The sequence below is a fragment of the Thamnophis sirtalis genome, unplaced genomic scaffold (genome assembly GCF_051295495.1).
Source record: "Thamnophis sirtalis isolate CommonGarterSnake01/CBP01778 unplaced genomic scaffold, rThaSir2_p1.2 scaffold_1, whole genome shotgun sequence".
Lineage (NCBI taxonomy): Eukaryota > Metazoa > Chordata > Lepidosauria > Squamata > Natricidae > Thamnophis > Thamnophis sirtalis.
In genome coordinates this window covers 183,162,890-183,188,243 of record NW_028261381.1, presented here as the reverse complement: position 1 = coordinate 183,188,243, position 25,354 = coordinate 183,162,890, and the positions used below count along the sequence as shown (strand labels likewise).

Here is a 25,354-nt window from a genome sequence, read left to right as displayed (position 1 = left end):
TCTCCTTAAGTGAGATCTTCACCCTTCCATCCCTCCTCTTTTTCTTTCACTATTTTCTCATTTTTTTTATAACCTCTCATTTTCAAAAACTGTTGAATATGAGTAGAAAAGTGACTCCTGTTGGTTCCACAATGACAACAACTGCCTCCTATCCAGCGGGAGGTCAGAGGTCAATACAGTCAATGCTTCAGCAAAAAAAGAGAAAGGAGTAAACTTTGAGGCAATCATGCAAGCGATACAGAAATTGCAAGCAGGAGCTGATAGTCAGGATGATAAGTTAGACACCATTGTAAAGAAGTCTGAGAGTATAGAAAAAAGAATGGAGACAATAGAACAAGAAAATCAAAGCATAGTACAAAAAGTTGACAAAATGGAAGGAAAAATGGAAAATATGCATAACTGGATGATGAAATATGAAGACAGGATTAAAAAAATGGAAGGAAAAATTCAAGAAGGAGAGAAGAAAGCTGAGAACTTAGACAGCAGACTGAGCAAAGTGGAAAGGGAGAGCAGTGGAATATTAAGATGGGAGATGGATGGGTCTGAATTCTTCTTAAGATTTCAAAACATAGAAGAAGAAAAAGTAGAGAACCTAGCACAGATAATATTTAAGATATTGACAAACGTATTAGAGATACCCACAGAGAAGATGATGGATGACATAGATGAAACGTTCTGAGTACATACAAGATATGCAATGAGAAGTGCTCTTCCAAGGGAAGTCCATATAAGATTTACCAAGAAAACAATCAAATTACAAATTCTACAGAAAATGAGAGATAAAAAATTAGAATATAAAGGCAAGGAGATTGTAGTTCTCAAACAAATTCCAAGAGAGGTGAGAGAGAGGAGAAGAGAATACCAATTTTTGACTAGTTCTGATTTAAAAAGGTGTTAATTACAGATGGCTCATACCAGAAGGTCTACTATGTACATGGCAAGGACAAAGACACAGGATAGATACAATTAATGAGGCAGAAGCTTTCTATGCAGAATATTTCAGAGACATGGCTGAGAAAACTGGGAAAGATGATCTAGTGGCACAACTACTGGATGCACCTACAACTGAGACTGGAAAAGTAGAAGGAGCTGTAGGTGGAATTGAGAAAGAAGAAGGTGTGGTGGGAGGTGTAAGATGCAGAGAAAAACGAGAACCCAGATCGACTAGAGCTATAAACCCCTGTATATAAAGAAAAAATATGGAGGAAAGAAAAATGATTACAGTCAATATTAATGGACTTAATTCAGTAAGAAAACATTTTATAAATTAGAAAAGTTAAAACTTGACATAATCTGCCTACAAGAAGTACATATTCAAAAGAGATATGAACATCTACTAACCCAACCAAAGCTTGGGGAAATGTTTTCAGCGCTGGCAAATTGCAAGAAAAGAGGAGCGATCTTCTATATTAAAGAGAATATTCCAGCAAAATTAATCTATTCAGATGAAGAGGGAAGAATCTTGATGGTAGAAATTATGGATATAAAAAAACACTTCTAATTGGAATCTATGCCCTTAATGAAAAACAAGATGAATTTTATAAAAAATTGCATAATATCTTGGACTTAGACTATGTGGATATTTGTATGATGGGAGATTTCAATGGCATTGTGAACCAGAACATGGATTACAAAACACACCAAATAACAAAGATAAATAGAAAATTGCTTCCGAAATTCTTCTTCAGGATGATAGATGAAATAAATTTAAAAGATATATAATAGCCGAGGTGGCGCAGTGGTTAAATGCAGCACTGCAGGCTACTTCAGCTGACTGCAGTTCTGCAGTTCAGCTGTTCAAATCTCACCGGCTCAGGGTTGACTCAGCCTTCCATCCTTCCGAGGTGGGTAAAATGAGGACCCGGATTGTTGTTGGGGGCAATATGCTGACTCTGTAAACCGCTTAGAGAGGGCTGAAAGCCCTATGAAGCGGTATATAAGTCTAACTGCTATTGCTATTGCTATTGCTATATGGAGAGAAAGAAATGCCAAAAAGGAACAATATACTTTCTATTCAAATAGACATTCATCAATCTCCAGAATTGACATGATATGGGCTTCAGCAGAATTGATTTGCAACATACAAGAAATTGAGATTGGAGCCAGCACTTGGGCGGACCACAATCCAATCACAAATAAATGGAAAGGCCAAAGGACAAGATCTAGATGGACATTAAATAATACCGTATTGAAAGAAAAAGACTTTGTACAAAAAATGGAAAAAGAACTAGCCCTTTTCTTTAAAGAAAATAGGAAAGAAGATACATCAATGCAGAATCTTTGGGATACAATGAAGGCTGTCACTAGAGGTCTGATAATTGACTTTACAAGGAAGAGAAACTTAAAGAAAAGACAAATGCATAAAGCTTTAGATAATGATTACAAAATACTTGAAAGAGAGTTACAGAGATTGCCACAAAAAAGGTGTTAAGATAAAAATGGATATAATTAAACATAAAATGGATCTATTGGAAAAGGAAGAACTGGCACAAAAAATTAGAGGCTTTAAACAGAATTACTTTGAAAATGCAAATAAACCAGGCAGATGGCTGGCATATAAACTGAAAAAAGAGAGAGAAGCAAAGAAAATATTCCAATTAAGAGATGAACAGGGACAAATTCAGTATGGAAACACTGAGAAAAAAAATTATACAAGATTACTATGCTATACGAACAAGAGAAGGTGGAAGAGGGAGGAGTTAAAAAGTATTTACAGGATGCTAATCTTCCCCAGATATCAGATGAAACTAGAACTATGTTGAAAAGTAAAATAACAATGATGGAGCTAACGGAAGCACTTAAAAAACAAAATAATGGAAAAGCCCCAGGCCCGGATGGATTACATGGGGAATTCTACAAAACATTTGAAGAAACCTTGACTCTTCCTCTCTTAGAAGTCATGAATGAAGTGATATCTGAGAGTAGAATACCGAAATCATGGTTCTTTTCTCCAGACTAACCAAACCCAAATCTTGTAGCAGTTCTTCATATGTTTTAATCTCAACATCCTTTTTGCAGTATGGTGACCAAAATTGGTTGCAATATTCCAGGTGTGGCATTACTATGGTTTTATAAAGTGGCACTAATACTTCATGTAGTCTTGATTCTAAAGGCTACTGCTAGAAATATAAGGGGTGGGGTATGCAAATCCATCCCACTGAATGACTTACCGAGGCGGAGGAGAAATATAACGAGCACCATTGAACTGTAACAGCTGAGGCGAAGTTATTGATGCAGTGACAAATGCACTAATAATGTGGTTATCTGACCTGCAATAACTCTCTGGATATTCTCTGTCCTGCCGTCTTAAAGTCGGGGGGCATTTGGGTCTGAGCCCCCCCCCCAAGTTTCTCTGAGTCAGCTCAAGCAGCAGCATCAGAGGGGGGAGCAGAAGCTCCATTTTGCTTTAAGACTAATCAGCCACTTCTCTCTTTCTGTTTTGAAAGGTTGGTTCCCTATTAGCATTTCTGTCGTATATATTTGTTTTCCATAGCCTTCCAACACTGTAGAATTTTCTGCTTCTATTCCTCTTTTTAATGGTAGATTTTAAATTCCCAACTTCCTACCCAATTCTGCTGTGGGACCTCACCCATGTGGTGGGAATTTGTGGTCAGAATTAGAAGATAATATCACTATGTACACTTATTTTAACAATCCCTTGTGACATGTCATATCTGAGAGCTTCTAGTTAAACATTATCTTTTATGATAATTATGTCCCCTTAGAGGACAAAGAAATGCAATGGCGTTTATACATTTCAGAAAGGAGAAAATGGTGTAAGAAAGGAAGGGGAAATGATGCTTGCAAACATATTCAAAAGTAATATTATAACGGTTCTTGGGTTATTCCCTGCCCTTCTCTTATTTACAGAGAACAGTGGACTTAATTAGAACAAACATTGGCATCTAGGGATTCAGAGGCTACTGGAGGAACGTTCTGAGAAAAACTACAATGGGCCTCTGGGAGATGCAAGAACACATTTTTTTTATTTCTCAATTTGTATATTATCTACTCCTATTAAACTAAAAACTAATTTTCCCAACCATCTTTTTGTTTCAGAGGTCAAATTCCCCAGAGCTGTGGCCCTTTTTAAATAATGCAAGTCAACAACTTCATTAGTTTTGCAAGATTGCTTTTCTTGGCTCTCATCAGCTAGCCATACCCTTGCTGGGATTCGAGCTGGGCTGCTAACTTATTAGGCAGTTGTATTAACCTCTAAGCCACAAGTTCTCCTCCCTTTATCAGCTGAACCAGGGGAGAGATTAAATGTTTTTTTTCTTCTTCTGTCAAAGCACCTGGTCTACCCAAATAATCTCTCCCCTGGTTCAGCTGATAAAGGTAGGAGAACTTAGAGGTTAATACAACTGCCTAATATATTAGTAGCCCAAGTTCAAATCCCAGCAAGGGTATGGCTAGCTAATGAGAACTAAACAGCTTGAAATAGATCTATACTAGTCTTCCTTCATTTCTTTATCAGCAAAAATGTAACACAAAGTTGTGAAAAAGACTGCCTGGAAGGCATAAGAATTATGGTGCACCAATTATGGAAATAGTAAGCCCATAAATATCTCTTTCCAACACTGAGAGTTTTAAAGAAGAGATTTGACAACCACTTGTACCGTGTGTCAGGGTTCCAAGTAATGTACCCATAGAAAGTGGAAGTCCGAGGCAGGCAAATTCCTCACAGAACAGTTTTATTGGCTACATCATATCGTCACGACTGGTGAAAGCTAACTCTAAAAGTTCCCAGGGCTTTCACCTATTTAAAAGTACAGGTTTCCTCTGTCCCCCAAGTCACCGGTCACGTTGTCCAATCCAGGTGCTGGCTGGTCACTTGGTTACTTGGCTCCTCTTCTGGCCAGCCACCTGTGAGAACGTCCTTGGTTCCCACAGGAAAGCTACAAAACCCCATCTAACTATTTTCCCCCTCCCTCCATTGTGGGGGCAACTCTGAAGCCTCCAAGATGGCTTCTGCCATGCTCACTAGAGCCGAGGCGGTGCAGTGGTTAGAGTGCAGTTATGCAGGCTACTTCATCTGACTGCTAGCTGCAGTTTGGCAGTTCAAATCTCACTGGCTCAATGTTGACTCAGCCTTCCATCCTTCCGAGGTGGGTCAAATGAGGGCTCAGATTGTTGGGGGCAAGAGGTGGACTCTGTAAACCACTTAGAGAGGGTTGTGAAAGAACTATGAAGTGGGATATAAGTCTAAGTACTATTGCTATTCACATCAGGGTTGACACAGGTTCCTGCCTGAGGAAGGGCCTGGACCTTGAAGGTTCCTTCCCATTCTCTTTTTCTATTTTTCTCTTACTCCAACATGGTGATCATAGCTACTATCAAATGGGGAGCCCTCAGTGAGGTACTGACTTCAGTCCACTTGCTTGGACTTGTGATAAATGCAGTTTTGGACAACTGGAAGTGCATGAAATATACTTAAATTCCCCATGGCTCAACAACTTCCTGAGGCATGTGCTGGAAAGTATGAAAAGGCACAGTTTCCACACAATAAATACCATCTCTACCACAGGAGAGTTTGAACATAGGCAAGCTTGATGTGGTGGCTTATCGGCTGAAGGAGGAGGGGCACCTCTAGGGGAATAAATAGATGTTGCAATGTGGAGTCAGTTTGAAGGAGAAAGATCTTCATTAAGACCCTTAATTCTATATCTACTTCTTCCCAAAGGAAGGCAGACAGTTTGGCCAGTTTCTTCTAATATGGATGATCAGCAATAAAGTATCTACTTGAGTGTCAAAGGTGCTTTTTCAAGGGGCAACTGGACTTTTCTTTGAAGACATTTCACTTCTCATCCAAGAAGCTTCTTCAGCAATAGTTCCAGGAGATATGGCCGTCTTCTTCTAATTTGTTTTAAATTTGAGGCAGACACCTAGAATTGGGAATATTCAATATCAATGAGTGGAGATGGAGGTGGGGTGGTGATGCCTCTTTTCCAAGACCTGAAAGGCTAACACAGTGAACGTTTTAGGCACCAAAAAGGGAACATGTGCACATACACACTCATCAGGGTCACAACCCAGAAGAGGAGTGGCCCAGAGGGCATGCGCACACCAGGAAATGAACTTCCAATTTCTGGCACACACTGGCCAGCTGTTCTTATGGTTTCTGGCACGCATGCATGCGTACTAATCAGCTGCACTGCCGCACACATGAAGGTCAGCTGATCACCATGCATGTATGCACACCAGAAACCCAAAAGAGGAAAGGGCGACGCTGCATGTTCTAGGCAACATGGCTCCACATGCCACTTTGGGCAACCCCACTACCGTTTTCTCAGAGCACTAAATGTGGCAGCCCTGAAGCTCCAGAGAAAAAGCTTCATGGTGCTTTACAGCCCTCTCTAAGTGATTTACAGAGTCAGCCTCTTGCCCCCAACAATCTGGGTCCTCATTCCACTGACCTCGGAAGGATGGAAGACTGAGTCAACCTTGAGCCAGTTTAGATTTGATCTGCCAAACTGCTGGTGATCAGGAGAAGTAGCCTGCAGTACTGCACTCTAATCACTGTACCACCACGGCTCTATGTGTGGTTGTGTGCTGGCCACGCCCACCCCTGGTTTAGCGAAGGGGTGGGAGTCATGATATGTCATGTGATGATGCCATGAGATTGACACCCATGGTGTAGAGTTCAAATTAGCCGAACATCTGTACAGATCTAACTGTCTACTTTTAAGCTCTATTGGAAAAAATAGTTTCTTTTTTTAAAAAACATATTTTTTATTTCCATTTTCATAACATACAATCACATGTATACTATACATAGCCAGTATCATATGGTATTAAATAATGATTACATCAGTTCCTCTTGTCATCAACGCCCCAAAAAATTAAAACCCATTATTAGCTCTTCTGCTCTCCATACACCTCTTTCTTCTACCTCTATCCTACTTCCTATCTTCCCTCCATCATCATTTCCTACTCTACTTCCCCTTCCTTTCTCCTTCTCCTCTCTCTACATTCCACTCCTCCTTATCCTCATCCTCCTCATCTTCCACCCTTACCCTCTCTCCTATCCCTCTCTTCCCATCTTTCTTCCCCCTTCTATTTCCCACTCTTCCTCTCATTGGTGTATTTCCGCTTCCATATCAATATACTTAACATATCCTAGGATATGTTAGGAAAAAATAGTTTCTAACTTCAGCTCCTGCAATATAAATAAATCAGTCAATAAGTAAATCAGTCATTCCATTTATTCTTATCCATTCTTACTCATTTGCTTCTATTGATCCCTCTGTCCATTCTTCCTTCTTCATAATATTTGAAGGAAAAAAATATTAACAATACCAATGATAAGAAAATATCCATTGACATCTATTTCACATGTTCTTATTTATTAATAAATTATGTTTCTGTAGTTGTTTAGAATAAAACAATGTGGCTCATTTAATACTGTAATACACAATTAAATGAAAAAGTTAGTAGGGAACTCAGCAAAGCCTGAGGGATCTATGCAAACAATCATGTTTAAAAACACTGACAATGAAGCCAACCTGACAATTTTGAATAACTCTTTTGGCTAAAATAAATGAAGTGAGAAACAGTCATGCTGGAAACTAATATCCACTTCTTTAATATTACTTTTTCCTAAGCTGATCACTGGACCTCTCTGGTGACAATTGGCATTTAAGTAAATTGAAAGGGTGGGTGATCATTTTCGATTAACAGATATATTGTTATCAGGAATAACATTAAATATAACAATATTCCAAAGACAAAATAAAGTTCTCTGTCCCCACACAAATGAGAGATATAAATCAGAGTTTCCTGTGTCTCATTATATTCTCTCGGCAATTCAGATGGGGCCTCAGTAGGATAATGAAGCATTTGGGGAAGAAGATGCAAGCCAAGAGACCAGCCCCAGAGGCCAAGATGGAGAAGATCTCCACGGCCACCATGGACTTCCCTTTGGTGCTCAGGTAGGTCGGGAGGAATGAGATCCAAACAGTGCAAAAGACCAGCATGCTGAAAGTAATGCACTTGGCTTTGTGAAAGCTGTCAGGCAATTTCCTAGCCAAAAAGGCCACCGTGAAACTGATAAGGGCCAAAAAACCCAGGTAGGCAAGGGAAGCGTAAAACATGAAAGCTGCGCCCTCATTACATTCCAAGATGGCCTCTCCTAATAAGGAGTGGAAGTCCAAGTTGGGAAATGGGGAAAAGGTTATCAGCCAGGTGGCACAAAGAACTGCTTGGACCATGGGACAGGCTAAGACAATCGAGTTGGTCAGTGGTTTTCCTAAGAGTTTATTTGTCCTTTTCACTGGCTTGGTGCCATGAAGGACAGAACCACCATGACAGTTTTTTCCAAGATAGAAGACACTGCAAGGGAAAAGAGAATGGTAAAGGTTGTTTGTCGGAAGAGACAGGTGAGGTTTCTGGGTTGACCAATGAAGAGGAAGGAGCAGTGAAAGCAGAGCAGGAGGGAGACCAAGAGGATGTAGGTGAGATCTCAGTTGTTGGCCTTGACGATTGGAGTGTCATGATGTTTTCGGAAAATTGCCAGAACTGCCAATGTGATCATAAAGAGAAGAAGAGCCGGAGAAGTTAAAGTGTATCCCAGGGTCTCTTGATAGGAGAGGAAGTGGAGCCTCTTGGCAATGCAGTGGTCCTTCTCCTTGGTGGGATACTGATCTTCTGGGCAGGGGTCACAGTGAGCTGCATCTGAAATGAAGAAATCAAATATTTGAGCATTATTTCACCCTCTTTATTCCTCCCTCCCTCTACTATGGCATGACTGCCCCCTTTCTGCTATGGCAGATACACAAAGATAGATTTCATATGGATAGGGGACTTCCATGATTATTATAGCATTCAGTGTGAGAGAGATTGCCATTTCTTTCCCAATTTTTACTGCAATCAGAAAAAGACTGAAGGATCGGTCAGTGAAAAGTCCTACCCTTCCATGTATTCATGCATTATTTTTGTGTTTGTGCCGAGAAGATCTAAATGCAAAAGAGAAAATGAAAATGTCTACTGTGTTTTGTGATAAGGGAAGGTCTCATTTGCTGATCCAAAGTGATATGCAGAGAAATTGATTGCAGTGGGGAGAGAGGAAAGAATGATCTAGAACAGGGGTTTGAAACTCACATCATCACGGCGGCATCACATGATGTGTCAGGACTTTTTCCCCCTTTGCTAACCTGGGTGTGGGCGTGGCCAGCATGTGACACATCCAGCCCATAGGCCGGTACTTTGACAGCACTGATCTAGAAGTACCGTAGCACTCTTCACCCAAGTTCTCTGATTTGTAGTTCAAATCTGTTGATTCTGATTTTTGTTGTTTTTATAGGAGAGGGTTAATAGCAACAGCAGTAGCACTTAGACTTATATACTGCTTTACCATGTTTTACAGACGTTTCAAAGTGATTTACAGAGTCAGAGCTGGCTGGTGCACACATCTCTGTTTTTGGCCATTTTTGGACCATTTTCTGGGCCATTTCCAGTGCATTTTGGTCCCCAAAACGGCCTTGTAAACAGTCCAAAAACAGGCTGAAAATGACCTGAAAAATCTTACGAAAACCACCCAAAAATGATGTGGAAATAAACTGGAGAATGTCTGTTTTTTGTCCATTTTTTGGCCCATTTGGAGACTGTTTTCCAGTGCTCTGGCACTCACGAAGACCAACTGGCCAGCATGCGCATGCCTGGTTTGTGCTGGGTGTTTGGCTGTTTTCAGGCCATTTTCTGGGTCATTTTCAGGTCACTTCCTTCCTTTCTTCCAACCAACCATCTTCCTTCTTCACAATATTTGAAAAGGATAAAAAATATTTCAAAGAGTAGGAGCCGGAAAATATCCATTAAGATCAATTTCACATGATTGTGTTTATTAACAAAGCATATTCTCTACGAAGTATATAGACAGCAAAATATGGTAGCTCATTTAAACTGCAGAATTAAAAGAACTTTAATAAACATTTGAATGAAAAAGCTGGTAGGGAATTTGGCAAACCCTCAGGGAACAATGCAAACCAAGATGCTTCAACACAACCCAACATAGTGAAACCAACCCAACATATTTTTAAAGCTTGTTTTGATCATAAGACACATTCAAGATCAAAGCATTTTTCCAAGTTATTCATGGGGCCTCACTGGGGTGAACTGAGATTAATGAAAAATGAAAGTGTGGGTGATTAGTGGTTGCGCATGTGCGAGGTGGGGATGGCCGCTGGATTCTCTTGCTCCGTCTGGAAAAAAAGCCGGGATAAACCGGCGGTTTGGCTCGGAGCCTTAGAAAAAGGGGTCCCTGCAGCTGAGCCAGATCCAGGGGACCCAAATAGACGATTTTCTGGAGGGTTGGCGCTCCCGGGCGTCCCCTGGCCCACACGGTAGCCGGAGTGCTCTTCACGACGCTTAGCAAGGCTGGAGGGAAATGGCAGCACTGCACTGAGGGCTCCACTTTGGCGTTCTAGGCTTCCGGCGTTTCAACCCCCCCACAGACAGCCTTGAATCGACTTTTTGTGGCGTTTAGTGGTCTTGGCTTGGTTTAGGCCCTACTTCCTCGCTGACTGGGAGGAGCCCTGGTGTCTGCCTGTCCTTTGGAGACCTGTTGTCATCGAAGGAAGTGGGTGACTCGAACGACGCTGGACGAGACAAGTCAGCTGGTTATTCCTCAGTTGCCGTAGTCTCTTTAGGTGCCCCCCTCCTCTACTCCGGTCGGAGTACGTTACTGGCCGCTCCTGGCATTTTTTGACATCTGTGCCCCTGGTTCTTTCTGGATTTTTTTGGGAATCTATTTGGCTGGCTTTATTGAGGGGTAGTCAGTTGATATTGCCACCCGCCATTATCAAGGGGTTCCATCTCAGCCCCTTTGGAACTTTTTGGACCCCTCTATCCCAGTTCCATCGATACTATCTATCGCATAAGGAAGAGAGAAGACGAAATCTTGCTTCCCCGTTTATACCTTCGCGAACCCCACCGGACTGGACTTTTTGCTAACTTTATTTGAACTTGCACATTCCTTAACATCTGCACAATCTTCTTCCTTTTCTCTTGTATGGGATATGTATGTGGTATGTATGTGATGTATGTTTGATGTTTGATGCTTGTACCCACTTGTATCATTTTATTGTCATTGTATTTTGTAATTTTTAACTGACTTTGTGGGGACTGGATGAGTGAGTGATTGTGTATGCATGAGGGGACTGGGAGAACAGCCAGGTGCCTCCTCCACTGAGTGCCATTGCAGAAGTGGTAGGGGGCCCCGGCCTATCTCCCGTCCTAGACTGACTGAGATTAATGGCCTGCCGGAGAGAGCGGATGCTATGGGGGGGGAAACGGGGTCTACGGGTGCGGGAGTGGGCCGGAACATTACGGTCATGATGGGAAGGGGCAGGTACGGTGGGAACTTCAGTGCTGGCCATTACCGGGGAAGGAGGGTCCGCTACGTCGCAGCGATCCCTCCTTCCGGCCCTGTTAGTTCCACTCCAGGACCAGATGGCAAGAGTGGTCAGGGCCCTGGTCTCAGGCTGTTGTTGCTAAATGCCAGGTCTGTGGTTCACAAGGCTCCCCTCATCCGGGACCTAATATTTGACGAGGGGGCAGACATGTTATGTATTACTGAAACCTGGCTGGGCCCGGAGGGAGGAGTCCCCCTCACTGAAATGTGCCCAGAAGGTGAGGTGACATGTGGCTGGATCCAGACGATAGTTAACACCTCTCTCCGGGAGGGGTCCTTCCCGCACCTCCTAAAGGATGCAGTGGTGAGACTCCTCCTGAAGAAACCTTCTCTGGATCCAGCCATCTTGAGTAACTATCGTCCAGTCTCCAACCTCCCCTTTGTTGGGAAGGTTGTTGAGAAAGTGGTGGCCTTTCAACTCCGACGGTCCTTGGATGAAACTGATTATCTGGATCCCTTTCAGTCCGGCTTCAGGCCTGGTTACAGCATGGAAACTGCTTTGGTCGCGGTGATCGATGATCTCTGGCGAGCCAGGGATAGGGGGTCACTCCTCTATCATAGTGCTTCTTGACCTCTCAGCGGCCTTCGATACCATTGACCATGGTATCCTTCTGTGACGGTTGCGGGAAGTTGGTAGTGGGAGGCACCGTTCTTCGGTGGTTCTCCTCCTATCTCTCGGACAGTTCGCAGTCGGTGTTGGTCGGAGGGCGGAGATCGACCCATAGGCCCCTCAATTATGGGGTGCCACAGGGTTCGGTCCTGTCCCCCCTCCTATTCAACATCTACATGAAGCCGCTGGGTGAGATCATACGCCAGCGGGATTAAATATCATCAATATGCGGACGATACACAGTTGTATCTGTCCGCCCCGTGCCAACTCAGTGAAGCGGTAGAAGTGATGTCCTAGTGCCAGGAGGCTGTCAGGGTCTGGATGGGAACGAACAAGCTGGCGCTCAATCCCGACAAGACCGAGTGGCTATTGATGCTCCCTCCCAAAGATGGTCCAGCTATTCCATCTCTCAGCCTGGGGGGTGAAATTATACACCCCTCAGAGAGTGCTTGCAATTTGGGGGTCCTCCTGGATCCGCAGCTGACTTTAGAACATCATCTGTCGGCTGTGACCAGGGGGACCTTTGCCCAGGTTCGCCTGGTGCAACAATTGCGGCCCTACCTGGACCAAGAGGCCCTTTGGATAGTCACTCATGCCCTCGTCACCTCAAGACTGGACTACTGTAATGCGCTCTATATGGGGCTGTCCTTGAAGAGTGAGCCAAGGTGGCGCAGTAGTTAAATGCAGCACTGCAGGCTACTGCTAGATCAGCAGGTCAGTGGTTCAAATCTCACCGGCTCAGGGTTGACTCAGCCTTCCATCCTTCCGAGGTGGGTAAAATGAGGACGCAGATTGTTGGGGGCAATATGCTGACTCTCTGTAAACCGCTTAGAGAGGCCTGAAAGGCCTATGAAGCGGTATATAAGTCTACTGCTATTGCTATAAGAGTGTTTGAAGACTTCAGCTTGTCCAGAATGCAGCCGCGCGAGCGATTGTGGGTGCACCTCGGTACACCCACATTACACCTATCCTCCGCGAGCTGCACTGGCTGCCCATTGGTCTCCGGACACGCTTCAAGGTGCTAGTCGTTACTTTTAAAGCCCTACATGGTATCGGACCTGGGCACTTGAGAGACCGCCTCCTGCTAGTCACCTCCCAAAGACCTATTAGATCCCACAGACTAGGCCTCCTCTGAATTCCATCTGCCGGCCAATGTTGGCTGGCAACTCCTCGGGGGAGGGCCTTTTCTGTGGCTGCTCCGGCCCTCTGGAACAATCTCCCCGTGGAGATCCGGACCCTTACTACCCTTCTGGCCTTCCGCAAAGCAGTTAAGACCTGGCTGTTCTGGCAGGCCTGGGGCTGTTGAAGTATCCAGCCCCATTCGAGGTTATGGCTGTTGTAGAATTTTAAATTGTTGTTTTTATTCTTTTTTTGTATCCCCTCCCTTTTTATTGTTAGCCGCCCTGAGTCTCTCGGGAAAAGGGCGGCATACAAACTCAATAAAATGATAAAATGATAAAATGATAATGGTCTGTGATTCCTCCCATCAGTTGATTTCCAATGATTTAATAAACTAGCTGCTGTCTCATGTCACAATATTTTTTAGAAATCAAATACAAAAATGCTCTAAAGTCAAAATGAAATTTTCAAATCTCTGCACGAATCAGAGATTCTTGTGTCTCATTATATTTTCTCTACAATTAAGATGGGGCCTCAGTAGGATAATGTAGCATTTGGGAAAAAAGATGCAAGCCAAGAGACCAGCCCCAGAGACCAAAATGGAGAAGATCTCCACGGCCACCATGGACTTCCCTTTGGTGCTCAGGTAGGTGGGGAGGAAGCTGATCCAAACACTGCAAAAGACCAGCATGCTGAAAGTAATGAACTTGGCTTCGTTAAAGCTGTCAGGCAAGTTCCTAGCCAGAAAGGCCACAGAGAAACTGACAAGGGCCAGGAGACCAAGGTAGGCGAGGACTGTATAAAACATCAAAGCTGAGCCTTCGTTACATTCCAAGATGGACTCTCCAACCAAGGAGTGGAAGTCCACGTTGGGAAATGGGGGAGAGGTTACTAGCCAGGTGGCACAAAGAACAACTTGGACCAGGGGACAGGCTATAACAATGGAATTGGTCAGTGTTTTTCCTAAGAATTTCTTAGTCTGGTTCCCTGGTTTGGTAGCCATGAAGGCCAGAACCACCATGACAGTTTTTGCCAAGACAGAGGAAACTGCAAGGGAAAAGAGAATGGCAAAGGCAGATTGTCGGAAAAGACAAGTGAGTTTTCTGGGTCTCCCAATGAAGAGGAAGGAGCAGAGGAAGCAGAGCAGGAGGGAGACCAGGAGGATGTCGGTAAGATCCCGGTTGTTGGCCTTGACAATCGGTGTATCGTGACATTTAAGGAAAATTGCCAGCACTCCTAATGTGATTGTTGAGAGAGAAAGAGCGAGAGAAGATAAAGCATATCCCAGGGGATCTTCATAGGCAAGGAAGTGGCTCTTCTTGGGAATGCAGTGGTCCTTCTCCTTGTTGGGGTATTGGTCTTCTGGACAGGGATCACAGTTTTCAGAATCTGAAATGAAGAGTACTTTGCATTTCATGGAATATCAAAAAGAAGAAATCGTCCTTTAATATTGATTATCTTGGGGACAAGTTATTGTGAGACAGTTAAGTTTTCACCTTTTGGGGATCAAGTTCTTCACTTTTTATTTTGCAATCATTTTGCAGGGAAGGGGAGGCAGAAATAGTTAGATGGATCTCCCTCTTCTCCAACAAGTCTATCTCATGGGAGACTGATGGCGCTGACAGAAAAACACGCCCTAAATAACGAAAATCAAAGCTTCAACCTCAAGCCCACTGCTTCATGAAAAGCTTGGTCTCTGGTTTTCCTGGATGTAGTTAGATGTAAGAGTAGAACTAGAAAGTCTAGTTGGGAACTCATGAATTTTGCCACGAATGTATCCTGCATTAAATTGCTAAGGAGAAAGAAGGATGGCTTGGGGGGGGGGGGGGAGGCCAGTTTAGATCCACCAACCAAGATTCTTCTGAAACATCTGCATATTTTGATGAATGTCAATCTATCAAAAATGTCAACACAATTGATATTGGTTTCTACTGAATGGTTTCCTTGACCCTGGTAGATCTTCACTGAAAGTGTGCTCTACCTGTCTGATTAGAAATGGTCCCTTCCGGACAAGGGTCACATTGGTAGCAGCAAACCTGCTCCCCCTCTGGAACATTTTTCCTCTCTCCTGCCTGGCACCGTTTCATGCCACACCTGGCAAAGGGCACTTTCTGAAAGAGAAAGGGGAATTGCTTGAGATGAGCTAAGCAACTAACATCCTTCCTTTATTTATTTCCATATTCCTCTTTCAATCTTCACAATAACGTCAAAAGAAATTGCTCACTACCAGAAACCAGGAGCATCTCCTGGCTGATTCAAATGAATGACCCTCCCAACCTTCCAAGGGATGCTGGAGATTGGAACTAGAACTTCAGCAGCCAAAGGAAGCTTTGATTAAGCTGCACCTTTTGTAAAACAAATAACCAGGAGGATTTAACTGAACAAAAATGATCCATGGAAATCACTTGAAAAGAAATAGATCTCTTCAGCAATGCTTCAATTATTCTTTTGTATATTTTTTTCCCATCGTTGGAATATCTTCAAAAGCAATAGTTAACTCAAGTATAGCAGAAACCAGGAAAAGCTCTCAAGGATTAAGGCCAGTTTCACTCTAAACCACCAATGGATTATGGGGTTTGGAACTGGGGATTGGCATGCAAAAGAAGGATTGTGAATTGAGCTATAGCTTTTCTGAAGGAAACAGTGATGGAGATCCACCTGAAGGGGAATGGTCCACGGAAACCACTCTTGGCTGCCCCATCTGCATCCTAGGTTTCAAAAAGAATTTCTTCCTGATCTCCACCCTTTTTGATCTGTCATAAATCAGACCTCAAATATGTTACATGCAAAACAGCTTTTTCATGAAACGGTTGTCAAATTTTTGATTCTGTAACCCGTTTTCCAGCCAGGGAGATGTTTTGAATCCCCAGAAGAGAATGAGTCTTTTACTGGATTTATTTTACCTTCCATCTCACCTTTTTTGCCCAGACAATTGCATCAGAGTTAATGGTGAAACCATTTCCTGCAGGAGCCCCAGGATCTATTCTTCCAACTTTCACAGGGACAAAAGATTCATTAGGGAGGAGAACCCAGTTGAGAAGATCATAACGAGCAGATCCCAGTCCATCTTCTGTGAAGTAGATTTCATCTCCAGCACTGTTGTTGAAGTGGACATTCCTCAAATATGGAAGAAGCTGAGAGAAAAGAGACCTTCAGAAATTGCTAACACTTTCGCACACCTCTAAGAATTTGTTTGCCACACATTGCCTGCCCTGATTTATGACTTCAGTGGACATAGAGGTCCATTCTTTATGCTTTGATACATCCCACCTCCCAATTTCATGAATTTTTGGCCATGTTGAGTCCTGGAATGAATCGCACAGTACTGGATGGAATACATTCGGAAAACGATGGGCTCAACTTATGCGAAGGGATTTAAAGTAAAATTTAGTGGGAAGGGAAGCAATTTTCATGACCTTTATAACTCAATTCCAAGCAAAAAGCACTAGATAACCGATCATAGAAAGATGTAGGGAGTAAAGAGGTAAAGAAAGAAAGAAAAACAAGGTGAACCTAAAATACTAGTATACAAGGGCAAATAGACTTGCCATTCCTGAAACTTGGTGGGATGAAGTGACGGAATGTACTGATGGACAGATACAAACAACTCAAAAGAAACAGACCTAACAAAAGAGGAAGTGGAGTTGCATTGTATGTTAGAAATCACTTCTTTCCGTACAGAGATTCACAAAGCCAAGGAGTAAAATCTTCTAGAATGCTTATGGGTCAACATAAAAGGAAAAAAAGAATGTTGTCATAGTCATATATTACAGGCCACCCATCACAACATAATCAAGTCAATGATTTAGACTTCAAAAGAGCTGATTTTAACAAACTCAGAGAGTGCTAGGGAACTATCCCATTGATGAGAATCGTAAAGGGCAAATCAACTCAAGAAGCATGGAAAACTCTGAAAAATACAGTTACAAATGCCCAGTCTAGTTTAATAACACTAAAAAAGAAAACCAAGGAAACCAAGGAAATCTAGCATAGTTGCACAAAGAACAATCAGACTAACTGAAGAAAAAAAAAGGACAAGTACAAATAATGGGAAGAGGGTCACATAACTAAGGCAGAAAAAAAAAGATCCAGGAAATTACAGGCCAATCAACCTGACATCAATACATGGGAAGATCTTTGAAAAGATAATCAGGCAACAAATTTGCAAACAACTGGAACAGACAAGGTTATAACCAGAAGCCAACATGGGTTCAGAGAAAACAGATCATGATGAAGTAATTATATTTACTTCTTTGACAAAGTGATTAAATTAGTAGATCAGTGAAATGCTGTGGACATAGTATACTTAGATTTCAATAAAGCATTTGACAAAGTAAAGCACAACTTCTTGGAAAGCCAGTAAAATCTGAGATAGACAGCACAACCACCAGGTGAAGTTTTCCTGGCTAACAAATGTAGTCCTCAATGGAACTTCGTCTACGTGGAGGGAACAACATTGTGTGGCAGCAGTCCAAACAGCCAGTGCAATGCTAGTCTCTATTAATAGAGGGATAGAATGAAATCATCTGAAATTCTAATATCACTTTATAAACCTTAGTAAGGCAATGGTTGGAATACTGCATCCAGTTTTGGTTGCCACAGTGTAAAAAAAATGTTGAGACTCTGGAAAGGGTGCAGAGAAGAGCAACAGAAATGATGAGGGGACTGGAGGCTAAGACCTAAGAAGAATGGTTGCAGGAATTTGGCATGACTAGTCTCATGAACAGAAGAACTAGAGGTGACAAGATAGCCGTGTTCCAATATTTGAGGGGCTCCTACAAAGACGAGGGAGCCAAACTATTTTCCAAAGCACCAAAAGGCAAGACAAAAAATAATGACTGGAAACTAACCAAGGAGAGAAGAAACATGGGACTAAGGAGAAATTCCCCAACAGTGAAAGCAATCAAACCAGGCAATAGCTTGCTTTCAAAAGTTGTGGGTGCTCCATCACTGGAGGCTTTCAAAAAGAGGCCAGACAACCATTTGTGTGAAATGATACAGGGTCTCCTGATTGAGCATGGGGTTGGGTTAGAAGACCTACGGCGTCCATTTCAACTCAATTATTTTTTTGTTCTACACATGGAGAACTTCATCTCTATGTTAGCTCTAAAGATCTCAGACTGGATTCAAAAACAGAGAGATTACCTGCCATGTCTGGACATCTGAGATCCTCTTTCCAAGCCTCATCATGGCTGGTCGTGCTCCTGATCCATGAGTTGCCTGGAGTGCATGTGCCACAGCATAAATGGCATTGTAGATGTTGTAACTTTCACCTGTCATGCTCGTTTCAAAAATGTGAGTTGGCAGACTCTGTACATTCTCCTTTCCAGTACATGGTTTTTGCCACTCTTCAAGGATCTCTCCTGGTTTGCAGATCAAGCAGCCGAAGATCATTTCCCACCAGAAAGGGAGAAACGTGTCCCCTCGTGGGTTGAAAGGGTCTAATGATGTGAGAAAATGGCTGAATTCTGAGACATCCCTGGTGTGGTCCCTAAAATGCAAAGCTCCATGATAGGGCTTTATAGATGGCAACGTATATTCATGGTTGATCACATTAAGTTTCCAATATGATGTAAAGATCCAAATTTTCAGTAATGATGTATATCTCTGTGTTTCATTAGCAAACATAACCATCAGTTCATTTGTATCGCTACTGTAGTCTCCAAAAAATATAATCACTTCACCTTTAGACAAGGTGTTTAAAATATGAGGCAATATTGGATCGAGAATATTGACAAATTCAAATTTTATTACTTCAGTGAAGGCCAGGCAGATCTCCTTCTCCTTCAGCTTTGGTATCAGGGTTGAGACAAAATGTTCCCCACCATCATCTTGGTTGGCCACCAACCCAACCCAGTTCCACTGGAAATGCAGGAGCAGCTGGACTAAACCCTCATACTGAGCAGATTCCTGGGGATTAATCTGGAAGAAGGAAGGATAAACTCTTCTGTCTCCCTGAGTGAACTCAAAGCCAACACCGAGCTGGAGAAAGAGAGAATCTTCTTTCAAAAAGAAAGTGGTGACTTTAGGGTTCCCCATTTTGTATTTTACCATATAAAATAGAAAAATCATTCAACTTTAGAATGGGTTACCTAAATCATTCACCCCGGGTGTGTTCCCTCCCCCCACAATCCCTTTGTTTTCATCCTTGCCTTCTGTGTGTGCTTAGATTATTTGTGTGCTCCATGCTGTATCCAATGCAGCCTCCTTACCTGGGGGACCTTGAAGAGGCTGAAGATGGAGGCCATCTGCCTGGAGGATTTGGGGTTGTCACCTCCAATGACGGAGAGCAGAGGGTCCTGCTGGTCACATTTATATCCTGGAACCATTCGGCCCCTTGTGGACAGCAGGGAGAGGCTGCATATGAGAATATTCCTCTCCCTCTTCCAATTGTCACACAAGTTGAATCCAAGGGTGATGTTGGGGAGGAGAAGCAGATCCTTGTTCACCTCCATGACAGCAAACATCAAGGCCAGGAACTGCTGGTAGTTTTTGAGTTGGTCTCTATAATGAGAAAAAGATTGGGGAACATTAGAGGAAAGATCTCGTGTGCTGGTGGAGTTGGCCTCGCCTTTATATGTGTCTGGCCTTGCAGTAAAAAATCTCAAGTTCCATTGGTCTCTTTTGGATTTTTTAAGGATGGTCCTTGATTGCCCTTGGATGGATTTCTGAGAAAAGAGAGAAGCCAGGCCATCCTCATCCCAGATCATGTTACCCCCCTCGGTTCTCCCTCCCTTCTTCTGAAATCCTCCCCAGTTGCTCCTCTTCCTCCCTGATCATTTTCTTCCTTTCTCAGAGCAGCTTCTTCAGGTCTGAGCAAAAGACTCTAGTGGGGGGGGGGTGTCACACAGCCCAGATTTACTAAGGACCATTATTCTCCAGCTCTGCTGATTGCAAAGCTGAGGGGGGCTTTTTCCTCCTCACAAGATCCACATTGGACAATGATCAAACTTTTCTTTGAGTATACAAATACAAGCTGGGTGGACATGGCCTTGTAGATGACCCTCACTCTGTCAAGGACCTTGGAGAACTCATCTCTCATGGTCTAAGTGCCAGAGCCCACTGGAATAATATTGCCAAAGAGGCATGAAGAGTTGTTAACCTAATCTTTTAGCTTCTTCTCTGGTAATATAGCACTGCTAACCAGAGCATACAAAACATTTGCTAGAACAATTCTTGAATAAAGCTCATCCGTCTGGAACCCACAATGCATATGGGACATTGATACAATTGAGCGAGTCCAGAGATATTTCACGAGAAGAGTCCTCCTCTCCTCTGCTCACAACAGAATCCCTTATGCCACCACGCTTGAAATTTTGGGCTTAGACAACTTAGAACTATGCTGCCTTCAATTTAATCTAAGCGTAGTACGTAAAATTATATGCTACAATGTCCTACCTGTCAATGACTTCTTCAGTTTCAAACACAACAAGACATGAGCACACAAAAATACAAACTTAAGGGGAACCGCTCCAAACTTGATTGCAGAGTTTGCAACAGAGTGGTCAATGGCTGGAATGCACTACCTGACTCTGTGGTTTCATTCCCCCCCCACCCCAAAACGTTAACCTTAGACTGTCTACTGTTGGACTCACCCCATTCCCAAGAGGTCTGTCAGGGGGTGTGCATAAGCGCACCAGCGTGCCTATTGTCCCTGTTCTAATGTTCCCTTTTATTCGTATCCATTTCAAGTATTTATAATCATGTTTATACTTATATCTGTTGTCTAATACAGGCTTTATGAAATAAATAAATACAATAAATAAATAAATACAATAAATAAATAATTTTTTTCAATGATTTTAAGTTCAAATTTATATCATAAGTCGATTTCTTCACTAGGCCAGCAAAGTTTCCAAGATGTTTCCCCTCCTTACTTTTATATGGTTGATTATCATCTGGATGAAAATGTTTGGAAAGACAGATCATGCCCCTGCATAGAATTTGTGTAAAAACTGCTGTTTTGCTCTGTCCTAAGGAACAGTTCCGGAAAGACTATTCTAGACTATTTCTTGAACTTTCCTGTTTATTGAGAAAAGATCTGAAGATTCCAAGAATGAGAATGAAAAGAAAGAAAACAATCACACAAATTTTTCCCCTCCAGGTGAAACTTACGTGATTGAATTATTACGTGAAAATGGGTCTCCTTGGAAATCTGGTGATTTGGACCCCACCAAAACTTCGCGGGGCAAATTCCCTTCAAAAATCAGATCACCAGGCCTGTAAATTTCCCATTGATCCTCTTTGCTTAAGATTTCTTGTAATGCACAGGTGCTTTGAGTCTTCTTAGCAGGAGTTGGAGGCAGGGGGCACAAGTGCAGGAGGAGGAGGAGGAGAGGCAGCCCAGCCATTCTTCTCACCTTCCCTCCTAGATGAGAAATCAAGGTTTGTGCAGAAGCTGAATTGCAGGGAACATTTGAAATCTCAGCAGAGCTTTAGCACAATAGGAAGCTTCTGTGAAAATTTATCTGATATTTCTTTGGATTAACACATCTGTGTTTTACCATTTTATTTCCTCCTATTTGTCCTATTCTTAAATTAGACTATGTGCTGTATTTTATTTTAATGATAAGGCTGCAAGACTAATCAGTCAATAAAATACTGTATCAACTGTGCTTTCTCTTACCTGTGTCTGGGCTTTGACACAAAGACAGATGAGTCTCACCAACCTCAGAGTTAGCTCTTTGGCAGACAAGGTAGAGCCCTCCACCACTGGGAGAACTCCGAGAATATGTCTTAAAGCAGGTTTCACCTTGGAAGGATTCTGTGGGTTATAATCCACAGGGGATACATGAAGAATTACTCTTCTTCTGATAATTGGAGGGGAAAGCGATTGTCCTATCTGTTGGGAAGTCAATGTCGTTTGCAGGTCCTCTTAGTGAAAAACATGTTTGTGACTCTTGTAGCTCATCCACAGAGAAGACCGACTTGAGAGCCAAGGTGTAGTTGACCTTTTGAACGACCTGAAAGTGAACACTTTTACACATTAGGGAGTTTGGCCCGTGTCATAGTATGTTTAGACAGAATAGTTGCTAGTGGGGCATGGTGGCAGTCACCTTGGCCCTAGTAAGAGTGAGCAATGATGGGAATGTTTAGATGGTTTAATTAAATTTGATCAAAGTCACACTGGGCAGCCAACAATGAAACAGTAAAAGCTGTAAAGAATGAAAAGAGCCTTTGTTTAAAATCTTTATACAATAATTATTTAAAAGGAAATGAGGAGAACTAAAACCAGAAAAGAGAGTAATAGCTGGAGGGATGTTGGCATAATCAGGCTTGAGGGACCGTCAGAAGCTCAGCAGTGATGAGCCCAACCAAGAATACAACTGCTCTTGCTAATGCATTTTGCACCAGCTGAAGTTTCAAGGGAAGACCCCTGTGAAATGCATTGCAACAGTCCAACCAAGAGGTGACCAGGGCATCCTCTGTCCTGGAATGGGTGCAACTGGCACATAAACAAAGATGTCAAAAGGCCCTTCTAGCCAAAGTTCTCGCGGGGTCTCTTTGGGGCAATGCAACCCCACCCAGCACCATAGATGGTGTAGTCCTAGAACTGGAGACCTCTAAACCCAAAGCCATTCAGTCTTGCTGAGGTTCCTCAGAAGCCTCTTTTTCACATGCAGACCCTCATAGCCTCCAGACAGAAGGACAGGACATGCACAGCATTGCTTAATTTACCAGAAGGACCGATGTTCAATTGGGTATCTTCAGCATATTGTGGATACCTCACCACATGGAGATGGACGAGCTTACCCAGGGGTCTCATGCAGATGTGGAATAGGAGAGGGGACAGCACTGACCCCTGTGGCACATAAAGGTCCAGGGTGGGGTCTCTCCTCCCCAGGCACCATTGAGCCAAGTAAGACAAGGATGGACACAGTGAGTTACCTGTTCTTAGCACTTCACTCTTCTGGACCCAGAGCTCTGCTGTTGTTCCTGGGATCTGCTGGAGCACCTCTACCAATTTAGGAGTCACAGCCCAAAATGATCCTATCACTAGGACCACTTTGGCCTTGACTTTCCACATATCTCCAGCTCCTCCTTTAGACTCTGGACCTTTTCCAGTGTCCCATCCTCCTTCTTCCTGATCTTGCTGTCGTTTAACACTGCTGCATCTATCCCCATCTCTGTCTTCTCCTCCATGACCAAATATGTCTGGTTCATTGGCCACTATCTGCCTGTCTGCCTTTATCTGGAATTCCCAGTGGATCTTAGCCCCGTTGTTCTCTATAACGTGACCTCATTGCAATGTCTTATGGATGTAAATCATCGTGGCACGACAAAACCGTGCTCGACTAAAGCGCGCCCGATTAAACTGCGTCGCTGATGTCATCAACAGGGTGACAACAGCAAGCGCGGAGAAAGAAGGGCGCTTTAAATAGCGCTTTGAAAGCAAGCCGATTCAACTTAAGGTAAGGGTTAGGTTTAGGGTTAGCTTTAGGGTTAGGTTAAGGGTTAGGGTTAGGGTTAGGGTTAGGGTTAGGGTTAGGGTTAGGTTTAGGGTTAGGTTAAGAGTTAGGATTAGGTTTAGGGTTAGGTTAAGGGTTAGGATTAGGTTTAGGGTTAGGTTTAGGGTTAGGTTTAGGGTTAGGTTTAGGATTAGGTTTAGGGGGGTTAGGTTTAGGTTTAGGGGTTAATTTTAGGTTTAGCGTTTGCAGCATGCTTCTGTTTCTGCGCTGTTGTCACCCTGTGATGACGTCAGCTATGCGGTTTCGTCGAGCCGGCTTTAGTCGAACGCGGTTTTGTGGTGGAACCGTAAATCATGTTATGTTGGCTTTTCATCAGTGGTGGGTTGCTGCCGGTCCGCACCGGTTCTCGCAAACCGGTTCATCACCGGACCCGGAAGTAAGTTCCAGAACGCCTGCCCTGGACCTGTCGCTTGTTCGCTCACCCCCACCCCTCTGGAAGCCGGTCTATTGCTCGCTCCCCCTTCCCTTCCGCACTATCTTAGCCCCACCCGCCGTTCACTGATTGGCTGGCTCACCAATCACCCCACGCGCCTCTAAGAACCTTATCTAAACCCACTTACCTTTTTTCCTGCTTGGCTCTCTATTGCTGCCTGCCGACTCCGAGGAGGTAAGTAAGCTGCAACTAAGCGCGGGGCGGGGGGGGGGGCAACGGCAGGCCATCTGGAGCGGCCTGCCACGGCCCAAAACTATAAGCGAGTCCAGTTACCTTTTGCGGCCTTGCAAGGATCCCGGGCTCGTTGATAGCACAGGGCTGCATGGCCGCCAGAAAGCATGGGGCGGGAGCTTACGCGGCACGGCCGGAGTCTTGGACAAGTTCAGGGACCTCGCAAGGCCTTTGCAAGTTCCCTGGACTTGCCCAAGATGTCAGGCCACCCAAAAGCATGGGCACGGGCGCGTGGGCTTGGGCGGGAGCTTACGCGGTGCAGCTGGTCTCTTAGGACCTCCTAGGTGTGGTACGTATGGTATTCTGCACTGGCTGTGCTGCGTCCCCAAGCACTCCTGTGCCGCTATCTGCTGGAGCCAGTACACATGTGGAGGCACTTACGGCTCCCATGGCCTTGTCCACATCCTCAGGGGTAACAGCTTGAAAATCAATCCAGTGATGTCCATCCAGATTCTCCCCTGGTGCCTCGGCTGGCTCTGCGCAATTGGAGTCCAGGTCCATCCGAAGCTGAGCAACTTTATCCGCGAGGAATTGGACGTAGTCCTCAGCTCTACCTTTCAAAGGATCGCTCGCATCCCTCCTGTTTAGGAGGGAACGGGTTTGGGGACTTCTCAAGGCCTTTGCAATGTCCCCGGACTTGCCCAAGATGCCAGGCCACCCAAAAGCATGGGCGCGGGTGCGGGGGCGTGGGCGGGAGCTTACGCGGTGCAGCTGGTCTCCTAGGACCTCCTAGGTGTGGTACGGATGGTATTTTGCAACGGCCGTGCTGTGTCCCCAAGCCCTCCTGTGCCACTGTCTGCTGGAGCCAGACTGCAGTGGCAACAGCAGCAGGAGGAAGCCGGAGCTTGTTGAGCCTCCACGGCGAGGCGTCCCCGGAGGATCCGAGAGCCTTGAGAGAGGGTGAGTGCGAGCAAGTTCCACCTGAGGGAAGGCGAGAAAGTGCAGGGAGGGAGCTCTGGCGGCTGCCACAAGTTTGCTGCAGGGGAAAATAAGGTGTCTTAGATTACTTTGAATGGGCGGTTGGGGGACGGGAGGAGAAAGGAGGTGGGGGATAGACACCTTGCTGCTTTCTGAGCTTGGTGGTT

General features: G+C 43.9%; 1 protein-coding gene across 1 annotated transcript; it reads right to left on the bottom strand.

The window, feature by feature from the left end:
• Positions 1–8,461: 8,461 nt before the first annotated feature.
• On the bottom strand, positions 8,462–24,362 carry LOC148049980 (vomeronasal type-2 receptor 26-like). The gene is made up of 9 exons (XM_087705986.1): positions 24,312–24,362; positions 23,098–23,328; positions 21,806–21,900; positions 19,349–19,640; positions 18,410–18,998; positions 16,052–16,128; positions 15,118–15,247; positions 13,656–14,525; positions 8,462–8,673 (listed from the first exon to the last, which is right to left on the bottom strand). The coding sequence occupies exons 1-9, from the start codon at positions 24,360–24,362 to the stop codon at positions 8,462–8,464; spliced, it is 2,547 nt and encodes an 848-aa protein (XP_087562112.1).
• Positions 24,363–25,354: the final 992 nt, after the last annotated feature.

Coding starts and splice junctions, on each gene's coding strand:
- LOC148049980 (XM_087705986.1), bottom strand. CDS start 24,362: ATGCAGCCCTGTGCTATCAACGAGCCCGGGATCCTTGCAAGGCCGCAA. Junction 21,901..23,097: donor GGGCTGTGACTCCTAAATTG/GTAGAGGTGCTC, acceptor TATAACCCACAG/AATCCTTCCAAGGTGAAACC. Junction 15,248..16,051: donor CAATTGTCTGGGCAAAAAAG/GTGAGATGGAAG, acceptor TTTCTCTTTCAG/AAAGTGCCCTTTGCCAGGTG.